At 45.8% G+C, this 20,147-nt stretch overlaps 1 protein-coding gene across 1 annotated transcript in view; it reads right to left on the bottom strand.

Moving 5' to 3' along the window:
• Positions 1-1,493: 1,493 nt before the first annotated feature.
• Positions 1,494-20,147, bottom strand: part of LOC125466645 (plectin-like) — a 31,477-nt gene continuing 12,823 nt past the window's right edge. The window contains exon 2 of the mRNA XM_048561447.2: positions 1,494-5,525. Within this exon, the coding sequence (XP_048417404.2) occupies positions 1,530-5,465 (3,936 nt within the window). The 5' untranslated portion in view covers positions 5,466-5,525 and the 3' untranslated portion in view covers positions 1,494-1,529. The remainder of the gene's footprint in view (positions 5,526-20,147) is intronic.

Here is a 20,147-nt window from a genome sequence, read left to right as displayed (position 1 = left end):
AGGTTATGTGGAACAGTCCCTCTACCATGCCTACACTGGCCCGAAACTCCACTCTTCCTCCACTGTATTGGTGCCGCCTCGTGCTCCCACAAGGAGCTCGAACAGTTTATCCCCTTCACCAACACCTTCCAACCCAACCTTAAGTTCACCTGGACTATCTCTAACACCTCCCTCACCTTCCTGGACCTCTCTGTCTCTATCTCAGGCAACCATCTAGAAACCAATATCCATTTCAAACTCACCAACTCCCACAGCTACCTAGAATACACCTCTTCCCACCCACCCTCCTGCAACAATGCTATCCCCTATACCCAATTCCTTCGCCTCTGCCGCATCTGCTCCCAGGATGAAATATTCCACTCCCGTACATCTCAGATGTCCTAGTTTTTCAAGGACCGCAACTACACCCCTCAGTGGTCGAGAATGCCCTCGACCGTGTCTCCTGCAACTCATCCCTCACGCCCTGTCCCTGCAATAACCACCAGAAAGGAACCCCCCTCGTCCTCACGTACCACCCCACCAACCTCCGGATCCAACGCATCATCCTCCGACACTTCCACCATCTACAATTCGACCCCACCACCAAAGACATTTTTCCATCCCCACCCTTGTCTGCTTTCCGGAGGGACCACTCTAAGACGTGACTCCCTTTTCCGCTCCACTCTCCCCTCCTGCCCCACCACACCCAGCACTTCTCCTGCAATCGCAGGAAGTACTACACTTGCCCCCACACCTCCTCCCTCACCCTCAACCCAGGCCCCAAGATGACATTCCACATCAAGCAGATGTTCACCTGCATATCTGCCAATGTGGTATATTGTATCCATTGTACCCGTTGTGGCTTCCTCTACATTGGGGAAACCCCCAAGTGGAGAATTGGGGACCGCTTTGCAGAACACCTCCGCTCGGTTCGCAATAAACAACTGCACCTCCCAGTCGCAAATCATTTTAACTCCCCCTCCCATTCCTTAGACGACATGTCCATCCTCGGCCTCCTGCAGTGCCACAACAATACCACCTGAAGGTTGCAGGAACAGCAACTCATATTCCACTTGCTGAAGTCACCCATGACTACAACCCTGTGACTTCTGCACCTTTCCAGTAACTGCCTCCCAATCCGCTCCCCCACTTCTCTGCAACTATTAGGGGGTCTGTAAAAAAAAAAACCCAACAAAGTGACTGCTCCTTTCTTGTTCCTGACCTCAACCCAAACTGACTCTGTAGACATATCATTCTCGAACTGCCTTTCAGTAGCTGCTATACTCGCCCTGACTAGCAATGCCATTCCCCTGCCTCTTTTTCCACCCTCCCTATTTCTTTTAAAGCATCTAAATCCGGGAACTTCCAACAACCATTCCTCTCCCTGAGTTACCCAAGTTCCTGTCAGCCTAGTTTACCCTACAAGAGGAAGGATTGGACATCTCAAAGTTATCCTTTCAATGCTGATATTCTGAGGGAAGTGAAAACCATAATAAACCAAAGTATGAATGATATCCAGTTTGAAGAATTTTCATCTTTATTTAATTTGTTTACTTTTTAAGTAGCAAGAGACAGAGGCCAGTCTCTGGGTCTTTAACACATCGCTCCATCAGCTGCAGGTAGGTCAGGTTCTGCTTAGTATTCGGGTCAAAGAATCCTTTGGTGTCATCCCCAGCATCGGACAAAATCTTGTTCATCTCCGCATCAAACATTCCTCGTTGATAGGCCACATCGACAGGCAGTCGGTGACTGTGCACGGGGTCAATGATACCCCCTGTGGCAATCTGTGCCTCAAGGAGACGGATCCCATGATCTTTCACAATGAGATCCTTCTTCAGTGCCTGAAACAAGGAGATCACATTCCCTGTGTAGGGATCTTTGTAGCCAGTCACAGCTCTTTCTGCAGACAGCAGTTTTTGATGCAGATCTGCACTAACAAGCTTTTCCTTTACTGCCTCATCGACAGTGAACTTTGCATTTTTCACTGGATCAATAAGGAATCCAGTGGCTGCCTGTGCTTCCAACAGGATCAAGGCTGTTCCTGGCATCAGAAGACCCTTCTTCATTGCCTGGTGGATACTCATCTTCTCGTTGGTTGACTCTACAAGGATCCCAGCAATGCTGGCTGATCCCTGGAGATACATTTTCACTGATTCCAACTCACTAACATCTTGCACAGTCTTTTTCCCTGTCTGCAGATCCTGAAGTGTTTGTTCATCAATGATCTTAGACTCCACCAATTCTTCAACAGTAATTTCTGATCGGTAACCTGAAAAGGTGATTAGTGTTTCTGTCTGTGTTTGAGTTTCCTCAATGATCGTGCGGATGAGTCTGACAATTGTCTCCATCTCAATCTCCTTGTTTCTGTATTTCTCTCTCAGTTCGTTTCTCTTCTCTTCAGTGAATAGTTTGGAATGAAGGAAGCGCCAGACAGGAAAGCACACTATTTCCTTTTTCAATGCTGTTTCCACCTCTTCAGCAGTGAGAAGCTGTGGAACTGCACATGTGACCATATTGGAAGTACTCAAAGTGACTGTTTCTGTTTGAGTTTGCTCAATAGTTGTGGTGATAATCTTGATGATGGTCTTCATATTGATCTCGTTCCTCTTGTACTTTGCAATCAGATCATTCCTCTTTTCTTCAGAGAAATACTCTAAATGGAGCAGTTCCCACACTGAGACAGTCTTGCCTTTGAATAGACCACATGTCATAGTTATTACCTCCTCTCTAAAAGCTCTTTCAATTTCTACCATGTTGTAACTCTGCTGAGCCTTTACACCCTTGTCTGTGATTTTTAACAGACAGAGGCCAGTCTCTGGGTCTTTAACACATCGCTCCATCAGCTGCAGGTAGGTCAGGTTCTGCTTAGTATTTGGGTCAAAGAATCCTTTGGTGTCATCCCCAGCATCGGACAAAATCTTGTTCATCTCCGCATCAAACATTCCTCGTTGATAGGCCACATCGACAGGCAGTCGGTGACTGTGCACGGGGTCAATGATACCCCCTGTGGCAATCTGTGCCTCAAGGAGACGGATCCCATGATCTTTCACAATGAGATCCTTCTTCACTGCCTGAAACAAGGAGATCACATTCCCTGTGTAGGGATCTTTGTAGCCAGTCACAGCTCTTTCTGCAGACAGCAATTTCTGATGCAGATCTGCACTTACAAGTTTTTCCTTTACTGCCTCATCGACAGTGAACTTTGCATTTTTCACTGGATCAATAAGGAATCCAGTGGCTGCCTGTGCTTCCAACAGGATCAAGGCTGTTCCTCGCATCAGAAGACCCTTCTTCATTGCCTGGTGGATACTCATCTTCTCATTGGTTGATTCCACAAGGATCCCAGCAATGCTGCTGTCACCCTCGAGGTATTTCTGTACAGAGGACTTCTTCAGAAGATCTGTAACCGTCAAGTTCCCTGTTTGGACTTCTTCAAATGTCTGGCAATCGATGATTTCAGAGTTCAATAACTCCGTGAGGGAGATTTTCTTTCTGAAGCCATCGACAGTAACGTTTGTCTGAGTTCTGTGTTCTCTCTCTTCAATAATGGTGATAATAATCCTAATGATCTGTTCAATTGTTAATTTTTTGGAGGTGAATTCTTGGACAATCTCTCTTCGTTTCCTGTCTGTGATATAATCTGAGTTGAGACATTCCCAGATTGACATGGTTCTTCCTTTGAATTTCCCCTTTGTGATGGAGATTGTGTGTTTTTGGAAGGCAAAGATTGTTTGATTGTCTATATAACCCAAGACCCTCAGACACAATAGGCAGAGCCCAGTTTCTGGCTCCATCACACATCGCTCCATCAGCTGCAGGTAGGTCAAGTTATCTTTAGTGTTGGGGTCAAAGAATCCTTTGGTGTCATCACTGGGGTCAGAGAGAATCTTGTTCATCTTCTCATCAAACAGTCCTCGTTGATAGGCCACATCGACAGGCAGTCGGTGACTGTTCACAGGGTCAATGATACCTCCTGTGGCAATCTGTGCCTCAAGGAGACGGATCCCATGATCTTTCACAATGAGATCCTTCTTCAGTGCCTGAAACAAGGAGATCACATTCCCTGTGTAGGGATCTTTGTAGCCAGTCACAGCTCTTTCTGCAGACAGCAGTTTTTGATGCAGATCTGCACTAACAAGTTTTTCCTTTATTGCCTCATCGACAGTGAACTTTGCATTTTTCACTGGATCAATAAGGAATCCAGTGGCTGCCTGTGCTTCCAACAGGATCAAGGCTGTTCCTGGCATCAGAAGACCCTTCTTCATTGCCTGGTGGATACTCATCTTCTCGTTGGTTGACTCTACAAAGACCCCAGCAATGCTACAGGTTCCTGTCAGGTATCTGTTCACTGACTGCAACTGTAAAACCTCCTCTGTAGTGATGAGTCCTTTATCGAGGTTTTGGAACAAATTCTCATTGATGATGTTGCTTTGCAATAACTGCTGAGCAGACACTTTGCGCCTCAGACCATGGAACATTATTTCCTTTTTCTTTCTCTCTGTTTGTTCAATGGTTGTGGTCACATTGGTGATTATTGTCTCAATTGTGCATACTCCGGTTCTGACCTTTTCAACAAACTCCCTAGTTTGATCTTCAGTAAAGTATTCAGAATTGATGATTTCCCAAAGAGTCACCTCCCGACCTCTGAATCTGCCATATTTTAATGAAACCAAAGTCTTTTTGAAGAATTCCTTGAATTTTTCATCAATGTGAAGCTGGATTCCCTTCACCACCTTGTCTGTAACAATCAACAGACACAATCCAGTCTTCGGGTCACTCACACATCTCTGCTTCAACTCCAGAAAACTGAGGTTCTCCTGTGTGTTGGGGTCAAAGAACCCTCTGGTGTCATCACTGGGGTCAGAGAGTATCTTGTTCATCTCCTCATCAAATATCCCTCGCTGGTAGGCAGCACTTACAGAAATACGTCGACCAGAGAGGGGATCAATGATGCCCCCTGTTGCTATCTGTGCTTCCAGTAAACGAAGTCCATGTGATTGTACAACCAAGTCTTTCTTCAATGCCTCGAACAGGGAGATTAGGTCCCCAGTGTAAGGGTCTTTAAACCCTACAGCTGCCTTTTCTGCAGACACTAGGTTATCATATACATCTGTCCCAATGATTCCTTCCTGAAGAGCCTCATCCACAGACAATTTTTGTTCGGTCACTGGGTCAATGATGAAGCCTGTAGCTGCTTGTGCTTCTAACAGCAACAGTGCTGTTCCTGGGTTCAATAATCCCTTCACTTTAGCTTGGTAAATGGTCATCTTCTCATTGGTTGAATGAACAAGGAGGCCAGCAATACTGCACTCACCTTTCTGAAACATGGTGAAGCCTTGTTTTTGGGAGAGGTTCATTCCAGGGCCACTGTTCTTGGCTGCCATCTCCAGTGACTGTTGACTCTGGTCAGTTGTGCTCACAAAGGAACAAGCCTCGCTGACTGGACCCGACACTTTTCCATTCTGCTCACAATTCACATCCTCCATTGTCTCCAAATGAGGGATTTATCTGCAGGTGTTATGATGCTATCTGTGAGATTGCCGACACTTTAAAGACATGAAAATATTGTTAAGGGAGTCAGCCTGGTATTCAATCTCTTGAACTGGGAACTATTTATAATCTTATGACTACATAACCAATCAACTATTGCATACCATATTCACCTTTCAAATTTTTTCATGGGACATGAATGTTGCTGGGAAAACCAGTGTTTAATGCCCATCGCTAGTTGCTTTGAACTGAATGACTTGCAGGGGCATAGAACATAGAATATTACAGAGCAGTACAGGCCCTTCAGCCCTCGATGTTGTGCCGACCTGTGAAACCAAACTGAAGCCTATCTAACCTACACTATTCTATTATTATCCATATGTTTATCCAATGACCATTTCAATGCCCTAAAACTTGGCAAGTCTACTACTGTTGCAGGCAGGGCATTCCACGCCCTAACTACTCTCTGAGTAAAGAACCTTTACAGTTCAGGATCATGAACTATATTCAGCATGGATTTGGGAGGGGTAAATCATGCCTCACAAATCTTATTGAATTCTTTGAAAAGGTGATCAAACACATGGATGAAGGTAGAGCAGTGGATGTGGTATACGTGGATTTAAGTAAGACGTTTGATAAGGTTCCCCATGGGAAGCTCATGCAGAAAGTAAGGAGGCATGCAATAGGGGGAATTGTGGCAGTTTGGATTCAGAATTAGCTGACCCTTAGAAGACAAAGGGTGGTAGGGGCCAGAACGTACTCAACATGGTGCTCAGTTATGAGTGGTGTACCACAAGAATCTGTTCTGGATCTTCTTCTATTTGTGATTTTTGCAAACGATTTGGATGTAGAAGTGGAAGGATGGATTAGTAAGTTCAGGGACGAAACAAAGGTGGGTCACGTTGTGGACAGGGCGGAGTGCTGTTCTAGGTTACAAAGGGGCATTGATAGGATGCAGAGCTGGGCTGAGAAGTGGCAGATGGTTTTTTACCCTGAAAAGTGTGAGGTGATTCATTTTGGAAGGACAAACTTGAAAGCAGAATACAGGGATAACGGAAAGATTCTTGGTAGTGTGGAGGAGCAGAAGGATCTTGGGGTTCATGTCCACAGTTCCCTGAAAGCTGCCACCCAGGTGGATGGAGTTATTAAGAAGACATATGCTGTGTTAGCTTTCATTAATAGAGGGATTGAATTCAACAGCCTTGAAGTTATGCTCCAGCTATAAAAAGCCTGGTTCGGCCACGTCTGGAGTATTGCGTCCAGTTCTGGTCACTTCATTACAGGAAAGATGTGGACATGTTGGAAAAGGTGCAGAGGAGATTTACCAGGATGTTGCCTGAAATGGAGGGAAGATCCTATGAGGAAAGGTTGAGAGAGCTAGGGCTTTTCTCTTTAGAATGACGAAGGATGAGAGGTGACATGACAGAGGTGTACAAAATGATCAGAGGTCTGGATAGAGAAGACAGCCAGAGACATTTTCCTATGGTGGAGGCAGCTATTATGAGGAGGCATAGTTTTAAAGTGAGTGGAAGTAGATATAGTGGAGACGTCAGGGGTAGGTTCTTTACTCAGAGAGTGGTAGGAGTGTGGAATGCACGGCTGGAGAGGATTGTGGAGTCGGCCTCATTAGAGGCATTTAAGCGGCTATTAGATAGGCATATGGCTGACAGTATAAGGTAGGGGTGGAGGTTAGATAGACCTTAGGTTTAAAGTAAAAGTTTGGCACAACCTTTGGGCCGAAGGGCCTGTACTGTTCTATCTTCTGTGTTCTAATGCATTGCTGTGGGTCTGGAGTAACATACACTTTTTATTCATTCACAGGATGTGGTTGTTGTTGGCTGGGCTGACATTTAATGTCCTTCCTTAATTGCACTGGAGAATGTGGTGGGGAGCTGCCTTCTTGAAACACTGCTGTCTGTGTAGACCCACCATGCCATTAGGGAAGGAGTTCCAGGATTTTTATCCAGTGACAGTGAAAGAATGATGTAAACTTTAACCAGAGCAGGTCAGAAGCTAAGAATACTGTAGTGAGTAACTCCCCTCCTGACTCCCCAAAGCCTGTCCACAAGGCACAGGTCAGGAGTGTGATGGAATACTCCCCACTTGCCTGGATGAGTGCAGCCCCAACAGCACTCAAGAAGCCTGATACCATCCAGGACAAAGCAGCCACTTGACTGACGCTACATTCACAAGCATCCACTCCCTGCACCACCGATGCTCAGTAGCAGCAGTGTCTACTGTCTGCAAGATGCTCTGCAGAAACTCACCAAAAATCCTCAGACAGCAGCTTCCAAACCCATGACCACTTCCATCTGAAGAACAGGGGCTGCAGATACATGGGAACACCACCCCCGACAAGATCCCCTCTAAGCCACTCACCATCCTGACTAGGATGCAGTCTTCCTAATCTCTGACCTACTCCAGTCAACGGTATCACCGTTCCTTCACTGTCACTGGGTCATAATCCTGGAATTCCCTCCCTAATGGCATTGTGGCTCAACCTACAGCACATGGACTGCACCGGTTTGAGAAGGCAGCTCATCACCACCTTCTCAAGGGGCAACTAGGGATGGGTAATAAATGCTGACCCAGCCAGTGACATCATATCTCTGAATGAAATTTTTTAAAAATATCTGACAATAAACTCAGGATTGGTGTCTGGAGCCATATACATGGGATTTACCCAGACACTGACTTAGGATTAACCAGTGTCAATGAACTAAGTGCCTCAACACCCCACTGCCATTTATCACTGAACACAGCAACACCCACAAAACATACCCACCCATCTGACTTTCCAGGGCAGCATGGTGGCTCAGTGGTTAGCACTGCTGCCTCATAGCGCCAGGAACCTGGGTTCAATTCCACACTCGGGCAACTGTCTGTGTGGAGTTTGCACATTCTCCCCGTGTCTGTGTGGGTTTCCTCTGGGTGCTCTGGTTTCCTCCCACAGTCCAAAGATGTGCAGGCTAGGTGGATTGGCCATGCTAAGTTGCCCAAATTGTTCAGGGGTGTGTAGATTAGGTGGGTTACAGGGGAAAGGGGTAGGGAAGGGTCTGTTTGAGATGCTCTTCAGAGGGTCAGTGTGGACTTGTTGGACTGAATGGCCTGTTACCACACTGTAGGGATTCTATGTGACAGAGGATGTTTCCTCATGTGGTGCAATCTAGAATGAGAAGTCACAGTTTTAGGAGAAGAGCTGACAGATTTAAAACAGAGATTTCTTGCCCAGAGGGTAGTTCAGAGCCAACCATATTGCTGTGGGTCTGGAATCACATGTAGGCCAGACCAGGTAAGGATGGCAGTTTCTCTCAGACGATTGTGAATCTGTGGAATTCACTGCCCCAGAGTTCAGTGGATGCTGGAACGTTGAGTAAATTTCAGGAGGAGATAGAAAGGTTTTTAATTAGTAATGGGTTGAAAGGTTTTGAGGGCAGGCAGGAAAGTGGAGTTGAGGCTGAGACAAGATCAGTCATTTTAGATAGTGGAGCAGGGTCAGGGGAGCTGAATGGCATCCTCCTGCTCCTAGCTCTTCTGTTTGACCTGACAGAATATTGCCCCCAACCAGACTAAAAACCAACCTCAACCTGACCGATTACCACCGAATGTTTTAAATGATGTGACAGGTTTAACAGCTTATTTGTTTACAGGAGTGATTGTCGTAAAAACCAACCTCAACCTGGCCGATTACCACCGAATGTTTTAAATGATGTGACAGGTTTAACAGCTTATTTGTTTACAGGAGTGATTGTTGTAAAATGGGGATGAAATGTCCTTTATTCCTCCTGTACATTTACACATGGTGCGAGCACATAGCTGACACTGCTGTCCTGGCTGGAAATGAGCAGTTTCTCAGGACAATTTGCCCAGTGTTTCCCCTTGACCAGGAGAACAGTGCTTTTCCGGGGATTGTGAAGATGGTGAGGGTTGAAGGCTGCCTGGAGGACTGGTGAAATATGAGTCTGGAATATTAATTACTGCACCATGCCTAGTTTTTCTGAGAATTAAGGGTGGGTATGTAACTGAACAATCAGACTCTTTGTCACTTGTAAAGGGCTGATAAGGAGAAAGGAAAAAAACAGGAACAAGAATTTCTGGAAAACAATTACCACAAGTGCCAGTTGTCTGCTGATACGTTGATGTTATCAGTGAGATGCACAAACAACATTTATATCACCACATTTATCATGAGCCTCACACTCACATCGTAATGGACTTTTCACTCAGTCGGAAGGTTCTGTGTGGCCTACAAGGTGAAGCTGGCAAGACCCCAGCCTGTGAGGGCATAAAGTAGTCAGAAGGCAATGGCCTAGTCGTACTTTCATAAGTCTATTAATTCAGAAGCTCAGCGAATGTTCCAGGGACCAGGGTTCAAATCCTGCTGCGGCAGATAGTTAAGTCTAAATTCAGTTAAAAAGTCTGGAATTAAAAGTCTAACAATGACCATGAAACAATTGTTGGGGAAAATCTGATCTGGGTCACTAATGTCCTTTAGGGAAGGAAACTGCCATCCTTACCTGGTCTGGCCTACATGTGACTCCAGACCCATAGCAATATGGTTGGCTCTAAACTACCCTCTGGGCAGTAAATGCATGAGTGAATAAATTTTAAACACTTTTGAGGGAAGTTCAGGTGATTATCAGCACAGTTTATGAAGACGGGACCTCGCTGCCCAAATCTACCTGTTTGCTTTGTCAAGAAGGAACATGAGGATTGATAAATTCTCTGGCCCAGATGGGATATTACCGAAGGTTAGCAGGGGCAGCGAGGGACGAGATTGTTGTCCCTTTGGCAAAGATCTTTGCATCCTCACTGTCCACTGAAGTTGTACCAGAAGATTGGAGGGTGGCAAATGTTATTCCCTTGTTCAAGAAAGTGTATAGAGATAATCCTATAAATTACAGACCAGTCAGTCTCACTTCTGTGGTGGGCAAATTACTGAAGAGGATTCTAAGAGTTAGTGTTTATGATTATTTGGAAAAGCACAGTTTGATTAGAAATAATCAGCATGGCTTTGTGAAGGGCAGCCTTATTGAATTCTTTTTAAGGGTGTGATAAAACACGTGGGTGAAGGTAGAGCAGTGGATGTGCTGTATATGGATTTTAGCAAGATATTTGATAAGGTTCCCCATGGTAGGCTCATTCACAAAATAAGGAGGCATGGGATTCAAGGAAATTTGGCTGTCTTGATACAAGACAGTATGCAGAGCTAGGCAAAGAAGTGGCAGATGGAATTCAACCCAGAAAAGTGCAAAGTGATTCATTTTGGAAGGTCAAATTTGAATGCAGAATACAGGGTTAACGGTAGGATTCTTGGTTGTGTAGAGGAACAGAGGGATCTTGGGGTCCATGCCCATAAATCCCTCAAAGTTGCCATCCAAGTTGATAGGGTTGTTCAGAAGGCGTATGGTGTGTTGGCTTTCATTGGCAGGGGGATTGAGTTTAAGAGCCGCGAGGTTATGCTGCAGCTCTATAAAACTCTGGTTAGACCACACTTGGAATATTGAATTCAGTTCTAGTTGCCTCATTACAGGAAAGATGTGGAAGCTTTAGAGAAGGTGCAGAGGAGATTTACCAGAATGCTGCCTGGACTGGAGGGCAGGTCTTTGAGGAAGGGTTGAGGGGCCTAGGGCTTTTCCCATTGGAGCGAAGAAGGATGAGAGGTGACTTGATGGAGGTTTACCAAATGATGAGAGACATAGATAGAGTAGATAGTCAGAGACTTTATCCCAGGGCTGAAATAACTATTACGAGGGGGCATAATTTTAAGGTGATTGGAGGAAGGTATAGGGGAGATATCAGACATAGGTTCTTTACACAGAGAGTGGTGGGTTGTGGAATGCGCTGCCGGCAGTTGTGAGTGGAGTCAGATACATTAGGGACATTTAAGCGACTCTTGGATAGGCACACGGATAATAGTACAATGTCGAGGATGCAGGGTAGTTTGATCTTAGAGTAGCATAACAGGCCGGTACAACATTGTGGGCCAAGGTGCCTGTGCTGTGCTGTGCTGTACTGTTCTATGTTCTCTATGAAGAAGAGTTTCTTAAACCCTGGCCACCCTCTCAGGAAGGGTAGAGAACTGCAGCTTTGATTTGGTCACTGGAGAAGAGTTCATGGCCATGGTTTCGTTGGAAAAGACACAGAGAAGGTGTTTCCATTTGTGATTTGAGATCAGACCTTGATGCTGTCAATACAAAACACAGTCATTAATAAAACTGTTCATGAATTTAGGATAACAAAGTGTGGAGCTGGATGAACACAGCAGGCCAAGCAGCATCTTAGAAGCAGAAAAGCTGACGTTTTGGGCCTAGACCCTTTATTCACGAATTTAAGAGATTCCTCTTTCTCCAGAGAGTGAGCCAAACGGGAAACTTCCTCCGAGAAGTACTCAAGACGATCATTGAAGAGGAAAGCTGGATTAACACGAGGAGAAAGGGATAGGAAGACAGAACAATAGGATGTGAAGAAAAGTGAGTAAGAGGAGACTTGCGTAGGGCAGAAGCACCAATATAGAGCAGCTGGGCTGAATAGTCTGCACAGTTGATTTCCAAGTTAGTGCAGCAAAAGGAACAGGCAAATTAGGAACTGCAATGACCAGAAACTAAGTTTGCTAAGTATTTTTTTATTGAATTATAGAATTCATAGTGTGGAAGCAGACCATTCAGCCCATCAAGTCCACACCAACTGCATTTCACCTAGACCCACCTCATTCATGGAACCCCACATTCCCAACATATCTGCAGGAATGTTGGATCAGGGCTACTGAAGTGATGACTGAGCTGCAGGCACTGCAGTGCATCAGGGAAGCGGGTAACTAGCTGTACCATTCGTTCCTGGAGGGAATCACAGTCCTTTGCACAGGTCCATCTGATTTGATCAGGGACAGCAAGGTGTGAAGAGGATAAGGGAATGCACTCAAGGACTTTAAGTGACCATGGGCTGGGCAAGTTTGAACGAAGGCTAGACAGTGTGAACAAAGGCTGGAGTACAGGGGCAGATTGCCAAAAGTTCTCAGCCTGAAGTAATTAAATCCAGGGATTACATAAAGTTCAGGCAGCATCAGAGAAGCAGGAAAGTTGACGTTTTGGCCTGAGACATTTCTTCAGAAATTGGGAGGGGTAAGGGAGCTGGGAAATAAATAGGCCAATGGCCTAAATATGGAATTTACCAGTTTTAAAATATCCACATCCCTGGCCACATCCCATGACCAACCCTCCCTCTCATCCCCGCCTCCTTGACCTGACACAACCTGTCTATCTTTTCTCCCACCCATCTGCTCCTCCCACCTCACGAACCAATCCTGACCACTGCCTACCTGCATTCACCTATCACCATCCCACCTACCTTCCCCAGTCCCACCCGTCCTCTCTCCATTTATTTCTGAGCTCCCTCTCCCCACTACCCCCCAACCCCCCCAAATTTCTGAAGAAGGTTCTAGGCCTGAAATGCCAGCTTTCCTGCTCCTCCGATGCTGCCTGACCTGCTGTGCTCCTCCAGCTCTGCACCTTGTTATCTGACACCAGCATCTGTAGTTCCTACTATCTCTATAACAGAAAGTTTGGTGCCATTAGTTGGTAACCCAGATTCTGTGATTGCAGATCAGACACTTTTAGTACCAGCCTGATGACTGAGTGCCAATCTGAAATAATGCTGTGACAGTCTCTGTTGAATACAGTTCCTGAAGTATTCCCAATCACAGGAGATTAGCCTCACCCTGTATTGTAAGGGTAAGAGCAGAGTGAGCCAGACCTAATCCTCTGATCTTAATCTGAAGTGTATTTACATTGTCAGGGTGCAGAGATCATCACGATTTCTATCGAAGGGATCTTGTGCAATGAATAAATACAGACAAGGAGTTATTAGTCTGATGCACCAGAGCTGAAGAGTGAGGGTGGGGGCGTATGGATTAAACCCTCTCAATGGACAGAAGGTCTTCAACTCATGAGGTAACAGTACTGTTGGAGGGGGGTGCAGTCCAGTCATTCTCTGTGAGGTTAATAACCCCTGTTTCTATCTAAGTGAAGAGCAGGGAGAATCTTCTCAGTGTCCTGGTCAAGAAAAGTCATTGAAACAACATTTGAAAAAAAGGACAGATTATCTGGGCATTATCACATTGCTGTTTGTGGGATCCTGCTGAGCACACTAGTGAGCTGCCCAATTTTCTTTCAGTCAACAATGTCTATTCTCTGAAATCTGCTTCATCAGCAATCGACTGCTTTGAACCATACTGAGGATATGAAAGGTACTATAATAGTGCACCCACAAAAGGCTGGAATGAAAGGAGTCCAGAGATCTGAGGGGAATGGTGCAAGAATGGATAACAGACTTAGGGAGTAGCAAGACTATGCAATGATGAGCAAACCAGAATGAGAATCTGAAAATGAGTGATGACCTCAATGTTCCACTGAGCTCCACCTGAATAGGACACTGAGAGTGAGCCAGAACAATATCGATCAATGCGCTGAACATTTAAACTAATGTGGCAGGGGGATGGGAACCAAATATTGGACAGAAAAGAGGTAGAAACGAAAGCCTGTAGGGAACTAGATAATGGAGTCAGTGTGACTAGAGGGAAGAGTAGTCGTGGAGCAGATGATGAACACAAAGGGACAGGTGGTCTGAGGTGCATTTGTTTTAATGTGAGAAGTGTAGTAGACAAGGCAGATGAACTTAGGGCTTGGATCGGTACCTGGAGGTATGATGTTATTGCTAATACTGAGACTTGGTTGAGGGAAGGGCATGACTGGCAACTAGTTGTCCCAGGATATCGATGCTTCAGACGGGATAGAGAGGGAGGTAAAAGGGGTGGAGGAATTGCAGTAATGGTCAAAGACGATATCACAGCTGCACTGAAGGAGGGCCCCATGGAAGACTCAAGCAGTGAGGCAATATGGGTAGAACTCAGAAACAGGAAGGATGCAGTAACAATGTTGGGGCTGTACTACAGGCCTTCCAACAGCGAGCGTGAGATAGAGGCACAAATATGTAAACAGATAATGGAAAGGTGTAGGAGAAACAGGGTGGTGGTGATGGGAGATTTTAATTTTCCCAACATTGGCTGGGATTCACTCAGTGTTAGGGGTCAAGATGGAGCAGAATTTGTAAGGTGTGTCCAGGAGGGTTTTCTAGAGCAGAATGTATGTAGTCCAACTCGGGAAGGGGCCATACTGGACCTGGTGCTGGGGAATGAACCCGGTCAGGTGGTTGATATTACAGTAGGGGACTACTTTGGAAATAGCGACCACAATTCTGTAAGTTTTACTCATGGACAAGGATAGGACTGGTCCTCAAGGAAGAGTACTAAACTGGGGGAAGGCCAACTATACCAAGATTCGGCAGGATCTTTGAAACATATAAAATAAACAGAGGGTTAGATAGGGTGGATAGGGAGAGCCCTTTTCCTACGATGGTGATGGCGAGCACGAGGGGGCATAGCTTTAAATTGGGGGGTGAAAGATACAGGACAGATGTCAGAGGTAGTTTCTTTACTCAGAGAGCAGTAAGGGAATGGAACACTTTGCCTGCAACGGTTGTAGATTCGCCAACTTTAGGTACATTTAAGTCGACATTGGGTAAGCGTATGGACGTACATGGAAAAGTCCTAGGGAAAATTGATGAACAGAGAGATCTGGGTGTTCAGGTCCATTGTTCCCTGAAGGTGACAACACAGGTCAACAGGGTGGTCAAGAAGGCATACGGCATGCTTTCCTTCATTGGACGGGGTATTGAGTACTGGAGTTGGCAGGTCCTGTTGCAGTTGTATAGGACTTTGGTTCAGCCACATTTGGAGTACTGTGTGCAGTTCTGGTCGCCACATTACCAAAAGGATGTGGATGCTTTGGAGAGGGTGCAGAGGAGGTTCACCAGGATGTTGCCTGGTATGGAGGGTGCTAGCTATGAAGAGAGGTTGAGTAGATTCGGATTATTTTCATTAGAAAGATGGAGATTGAGGGGGGACCTGATTGAGGTCTACAAAATCATGAGGGGTTTCGACAGGGTGGATAGCAAAAAGCTTTTTCCCAGAGTGGGGGATTCGATTACCAGGGGTCATGAGTTCAAAGTGAGAGGAGGAAAGTTTAAGGGAGATATGTGTGGAAAGTTCTTTACGCAGAGGGTGGTGGGTGCCTAGAACGCGTTGCCAGCAGAGGTGGTAGACGCAGCCACGTTAGCGTCTTTTAAGATATATCTGGACAGGTACATAGATGGGCAGGGAGCAAATGGACATAGGCCGTTAGAAAATAGATGATAGGTTAGACAGAGGGTCTTGATTGGCGCAGGCTTGGAGGTCCGAAGGGCCTGTTCCTGTGCTGTAGGTTTCTTTGTTCTTTGTTCTTGTAAATCACTCATCATGAGACTCCAGGAACCACTGCGCTGACACAGCTTGCTTCACTGCCTGTATCTGTCCCAATGCACTGACACCTCCCACTTCACTGCCTGTACCTGCCACACCGCATCCCAAAACCAACCCAGCTCACCCCTGCCTCCCTTGCCTGTTCTTCCTCTCACCTATCCCCTCCTCCCATTTCAAGCCGCACCTCCATGTCCCACCTACTAACCTCATCCCGCCCCCTTAACCTGTCCGTCCTCCCTGGCCTGAACTATCCCCTCCCGACCTCCCCACCTATACTCTCCTCTATCCATCTTCGGTCCGCCTCCCCCTTTCTCCCTAATTATTTCAGAATCCTCTCTCCATTTCCCCTTTTCTGATGAATGCTCTAGGCCCGAAACGTCAGCTTTTGTGCTCCTAAGATGCTGCTTGGCCTGCTGTGTTGATCCAGCTCCACACTTTGTTATCTCGGATTCTCCAACATCTGCAGCTCTGATTATCTCTGATCATAATGCAATGTTAGCATTCGTTTCAAGACGGCTGGAAGACAACAGCAGAGATGTACAGCTGAAGCTGTATAAGGCTCCGGTCAGACTGCATTTGGAATGTTGAGTGCCGGTTTGGGCCCAGTATCTATGGGAGGATATGCTAGTGTTGGAGAGGGTCAACAGGAGGTTTACAAGATGATCCCAGAAATGGGGCGAGAGGGGGAAGATTTAAGAAGGACCTGAGAGACACCCTCTTCACACAGAGAGTGGTGCGTACATGTAGTGGGGTACTAGAGAAAGTGGTTGAGGCAGGTACAACAGAAACATTTAAAAAAAACATTTGGATACAGACATGGATGGGAAGGGTTTAGAGAGATATGGACCAAATGTGGGCAATTTGGAACTCGGTGAGTGGGCACCATGATCAGCGAGACTGGTAGGAGAGACTAGAACTCGAGGACACTGCCTTGGAGTGAAGGAACGATCATTTCGACCTGAAATGAGGATGAATTTCTTCAGCCAGAGGGTGTGACTCTGTGAAATTTATTGCCGCAGAAAGCTGTGGAGGCCATGTCACTGAGTGTATTTAAGACAGAGATAGATAGGCGCTTGATTAGCAAGGGGATCAAGGGTTATGGAGAGAAGGCAGGAGAATGGGGTTGAGAAACATCAACAGTGACTGAATGGCAGAATACACTCAACAGGCTAAATGGTCTAATTCTGCTCCAGAGTAGACCACTCCATCTGGAGATCCTCTGCTCCCACTGTTCCTTTTTCTCTCTTTTTTAGCAGTCCCAGAGCAGAGCGAGGGAGAAGTGAGTCCCAGTGTAGCACGAGGGGGAAGTGAGTCCCGGTGCAGCGCGAGGGGGAAGTGAGTCACAGAGCAGGATTCTAAACAAAGCCTCACACCAAACATACATTGTCTGCCCTAAAATGTCAGTTCTGAAGAAGGGTCACCGGACCGGAAACGTTAATTCTGTTTTCTCCTTCACAGATGCTGCCAGACCGACTGAGCTTTTCCAGCAACCTTGTTTTTGTTCCTAATTTACAGCATCTGCAGTGCTTTTGGGTTTTTTTTCTAACATGTCACCTCTTCTTTACACTTATACAACCTTTACTTCTCTCAGGATGGTGACTTGAAAAGAATTCAAGGTTTTACACATACATTATTAATCAATTAAAACCTTCTAACTGATTAAAGATTTAACAGAATTTTAGGTTTGTTTAATACATACTCATCAGTGGCGTGACCGTTAGATCTTTTACTTATAAATTCTGTGTCTGATACTATCTCTATCACTAACACCTGAAGATGGAGCAAAGCTCCGAGAACCTGTGCTTTCAAATAAACCTGTTGGGCTATAACCTGGTGTCGTGTAATTTCTGTCCTTTTCTGCCCCAGTCCAACGCTGACACTTCCACATCAGGACTGGTTTAGTTTGGGAAACCTGGTTAACATGGGTCAGTTGGACCGAAAGGCCTACATCTGTGCTGATTGACTCAATGACTCTGACAATGACTCGATGGCAGAATGTGGTGGGAGATGGTAACGGGCTGCTGGAGAAGGTGGTTGAGGCAGAAACCCTGAATCTTTAAAAAGTACCTAAATGAGCACTTGAAGTATCATTATATTCAAGGCTATGGGCCTGGTGTGGGAAAGTGGGCCTGGTATAGATTTATAGCTGCTTTTGTTCATGCAGTTTGATGGGCTGAAGGGCCTCTATTGCACTGTATGATTTCATGGCGTAACCCACCTGGTTACATTCTGTGAAAACTGAAACAACTGTAGATGCTAGAAATCAGAAGCAAACAGAAATTGCCGGAATTCCTAGCAGGTCTGTCAGCATTTTAGAACAGTAATCAGAGTTCTGAGGAAGGATCACTGATCTCGAATGTGTTAACTATGATCCCTCCCCAGAGATGCTGCCAGACCTGCTGAGCTTTTCCAGCACAGTCTGGTTTTGTTCAACATTCTGTGCAATCTACTCACCAAAGTTATACATATCTGATAAGGGTCTGGTGGCCTGAACAGCACCCAGTGATGCAATATAACTTAAGGTGACTTTGCTCATTGTTATAAACATTTTGGCTTTTTAAATAAATAGCAACATTGCGTGTTGACAATTTACTTTGACTTTTATCATTTCTCTGATCAGACAAAGAAATCACTCTTATATCTGAAAATTCACTAAGAAGTGAATGTCTGGCTAGAGGAACCTCCTTTCAAATACATTTAAACCATCTAGGGAATTTTCATCTGGATAGCCACACAAACTCAAATTTCATTGTCGACAAAATCATGAGAGGTATATACAGGGTGCATAGCAAGAAGCTTTTTCCCAGAGTGGGGGACTCAATTACTAGGGGTCACGATTTCAAGGTGAGAAGGGAAAAGTTTAAGGGAGATATGCGTGGAAAGTTCTTTACGCAGAGGGCGGTGGGTGCCTGGAACGCGTTGCCAGTGGAGGTCGTAGAGGCAGGCACAACAGTGTGTTTTAAGATGTATCTAGACAAATACATGAATGGGCAGGGAGCAGAGGGATATAGATTCTTGGAAAATAGGTGACAGGTTTAGATAGTGAATCTGGATTGGCACAGGCTTGGAGGGCTGAAGAGCCTGTTCCTGTGCTGTAATTTTCTTTGTTATATAGATTCTTGGAAAATAGGTGACAGGTTTAGAGAGTGAATCTGGATTGGCACAGGCTTGGAGGGCTGAAGGGCCTGTTCCTGTGCTGTAATTTTCTTTGTTCTTCGTTCTTCACCTTCAGTGACTGATGCACAAGGGCATCCAGCTCTCGTTGCACCTCCCTATTCCCAATCTATCGCTATCCATCACAGCCCCCAGCTACTGTAAATTCCTCATTGTCTCTAACTGCCGCTCCAAACGATCCATGCAATCTCACAGGGTTCCCAACCAAATACACTTCCTGTAAGCATAATCATCAGTAACATGGAAACTCTCCCTAATCTTCCACATCCAACAGGAGCAGTACATCACCCTACTAGATCAATCTGAGTGTCTCCAACCGTAAACCTTGAATGAACCAGGAAATCTACCCCATACTGAAGACCAGACATGCAGCATTCAAGTCAGGTGACCTGGGATAATACAGAAAATCCAGATATGACCTTCACAAAGCCATCAGGGAGGCCAAGAGGCAGTACCAGACCAAGTTAGAGGCCCAGAACTACCAAACAGACTCACACTGTCGATAGCAAAGCCTAAACAACATTATGGGATAGAAAAGGAAACAGTGTAAGATAGTGGACAAAGACACATGACGTACTCAAAGCTTTCTATGTTTGATTTGAACGGAATACCAGTGGTGTGGAGATACCTGCCCTGACAACCCCAGACACACCGGTTTCCTCTATCGCTACGTCAGCAGTAAGATCAGTCTTGCTGGGAGTCAACCCAAGGAAAGTGACAGGCCTGGATGGTGTCCCCAGCCAAGCGGAGCAACTGGTACCGATATCTTTAACCTCTCCCTCCTACAGGCCATAGTCCCCACGGGCTTCAAGAAGACAACCATCAAATCTGTGCCTAAGAAAGCACATGCAATGTGCCTTAACAACTACCCTCCCAGTGGCTCTTACCTCTATAATCATGAAATGCTTCAACAGGCTGGTCATGGCCCCCATCAACTCCAGTCTCACATCCTACCTCAATCCTCCACAATTTGCCTACAGATGTAATAGGATCTACAGTGGACACCATTTTCCTAACCCTGCTCTCATCCCTGGAACATCTGGACGACAAAGACACCTAAGTCAGACTCCTGGTCACTGACTACATCTCTGTCTGACCTTGGTCTCAGCTCTGCCCTCTGCAACTGGATCCTCAGCTTTCTGACCCACAG

The sequence above is a fragment of the Stegostoma tigrinum genome, chromosome 2 (assembly GCF_030684315.1).
Source record: "Stegostoma tigrinum isolate sSteTig4 chromosome 2, sSteTig4.hap1, whole genome shotgun sequence".
NCBI lineage: Eukaryota > Metazoa > Chordata > Chondrichthyes > Orectolobiformes > Stegostomatidae > Stegostoma > Stegostoma tigrinum.
Note: the sequence above shows the minus strand (reverse complement) of the source record. Positions and strands in the feature narration are given on the sequence as shown.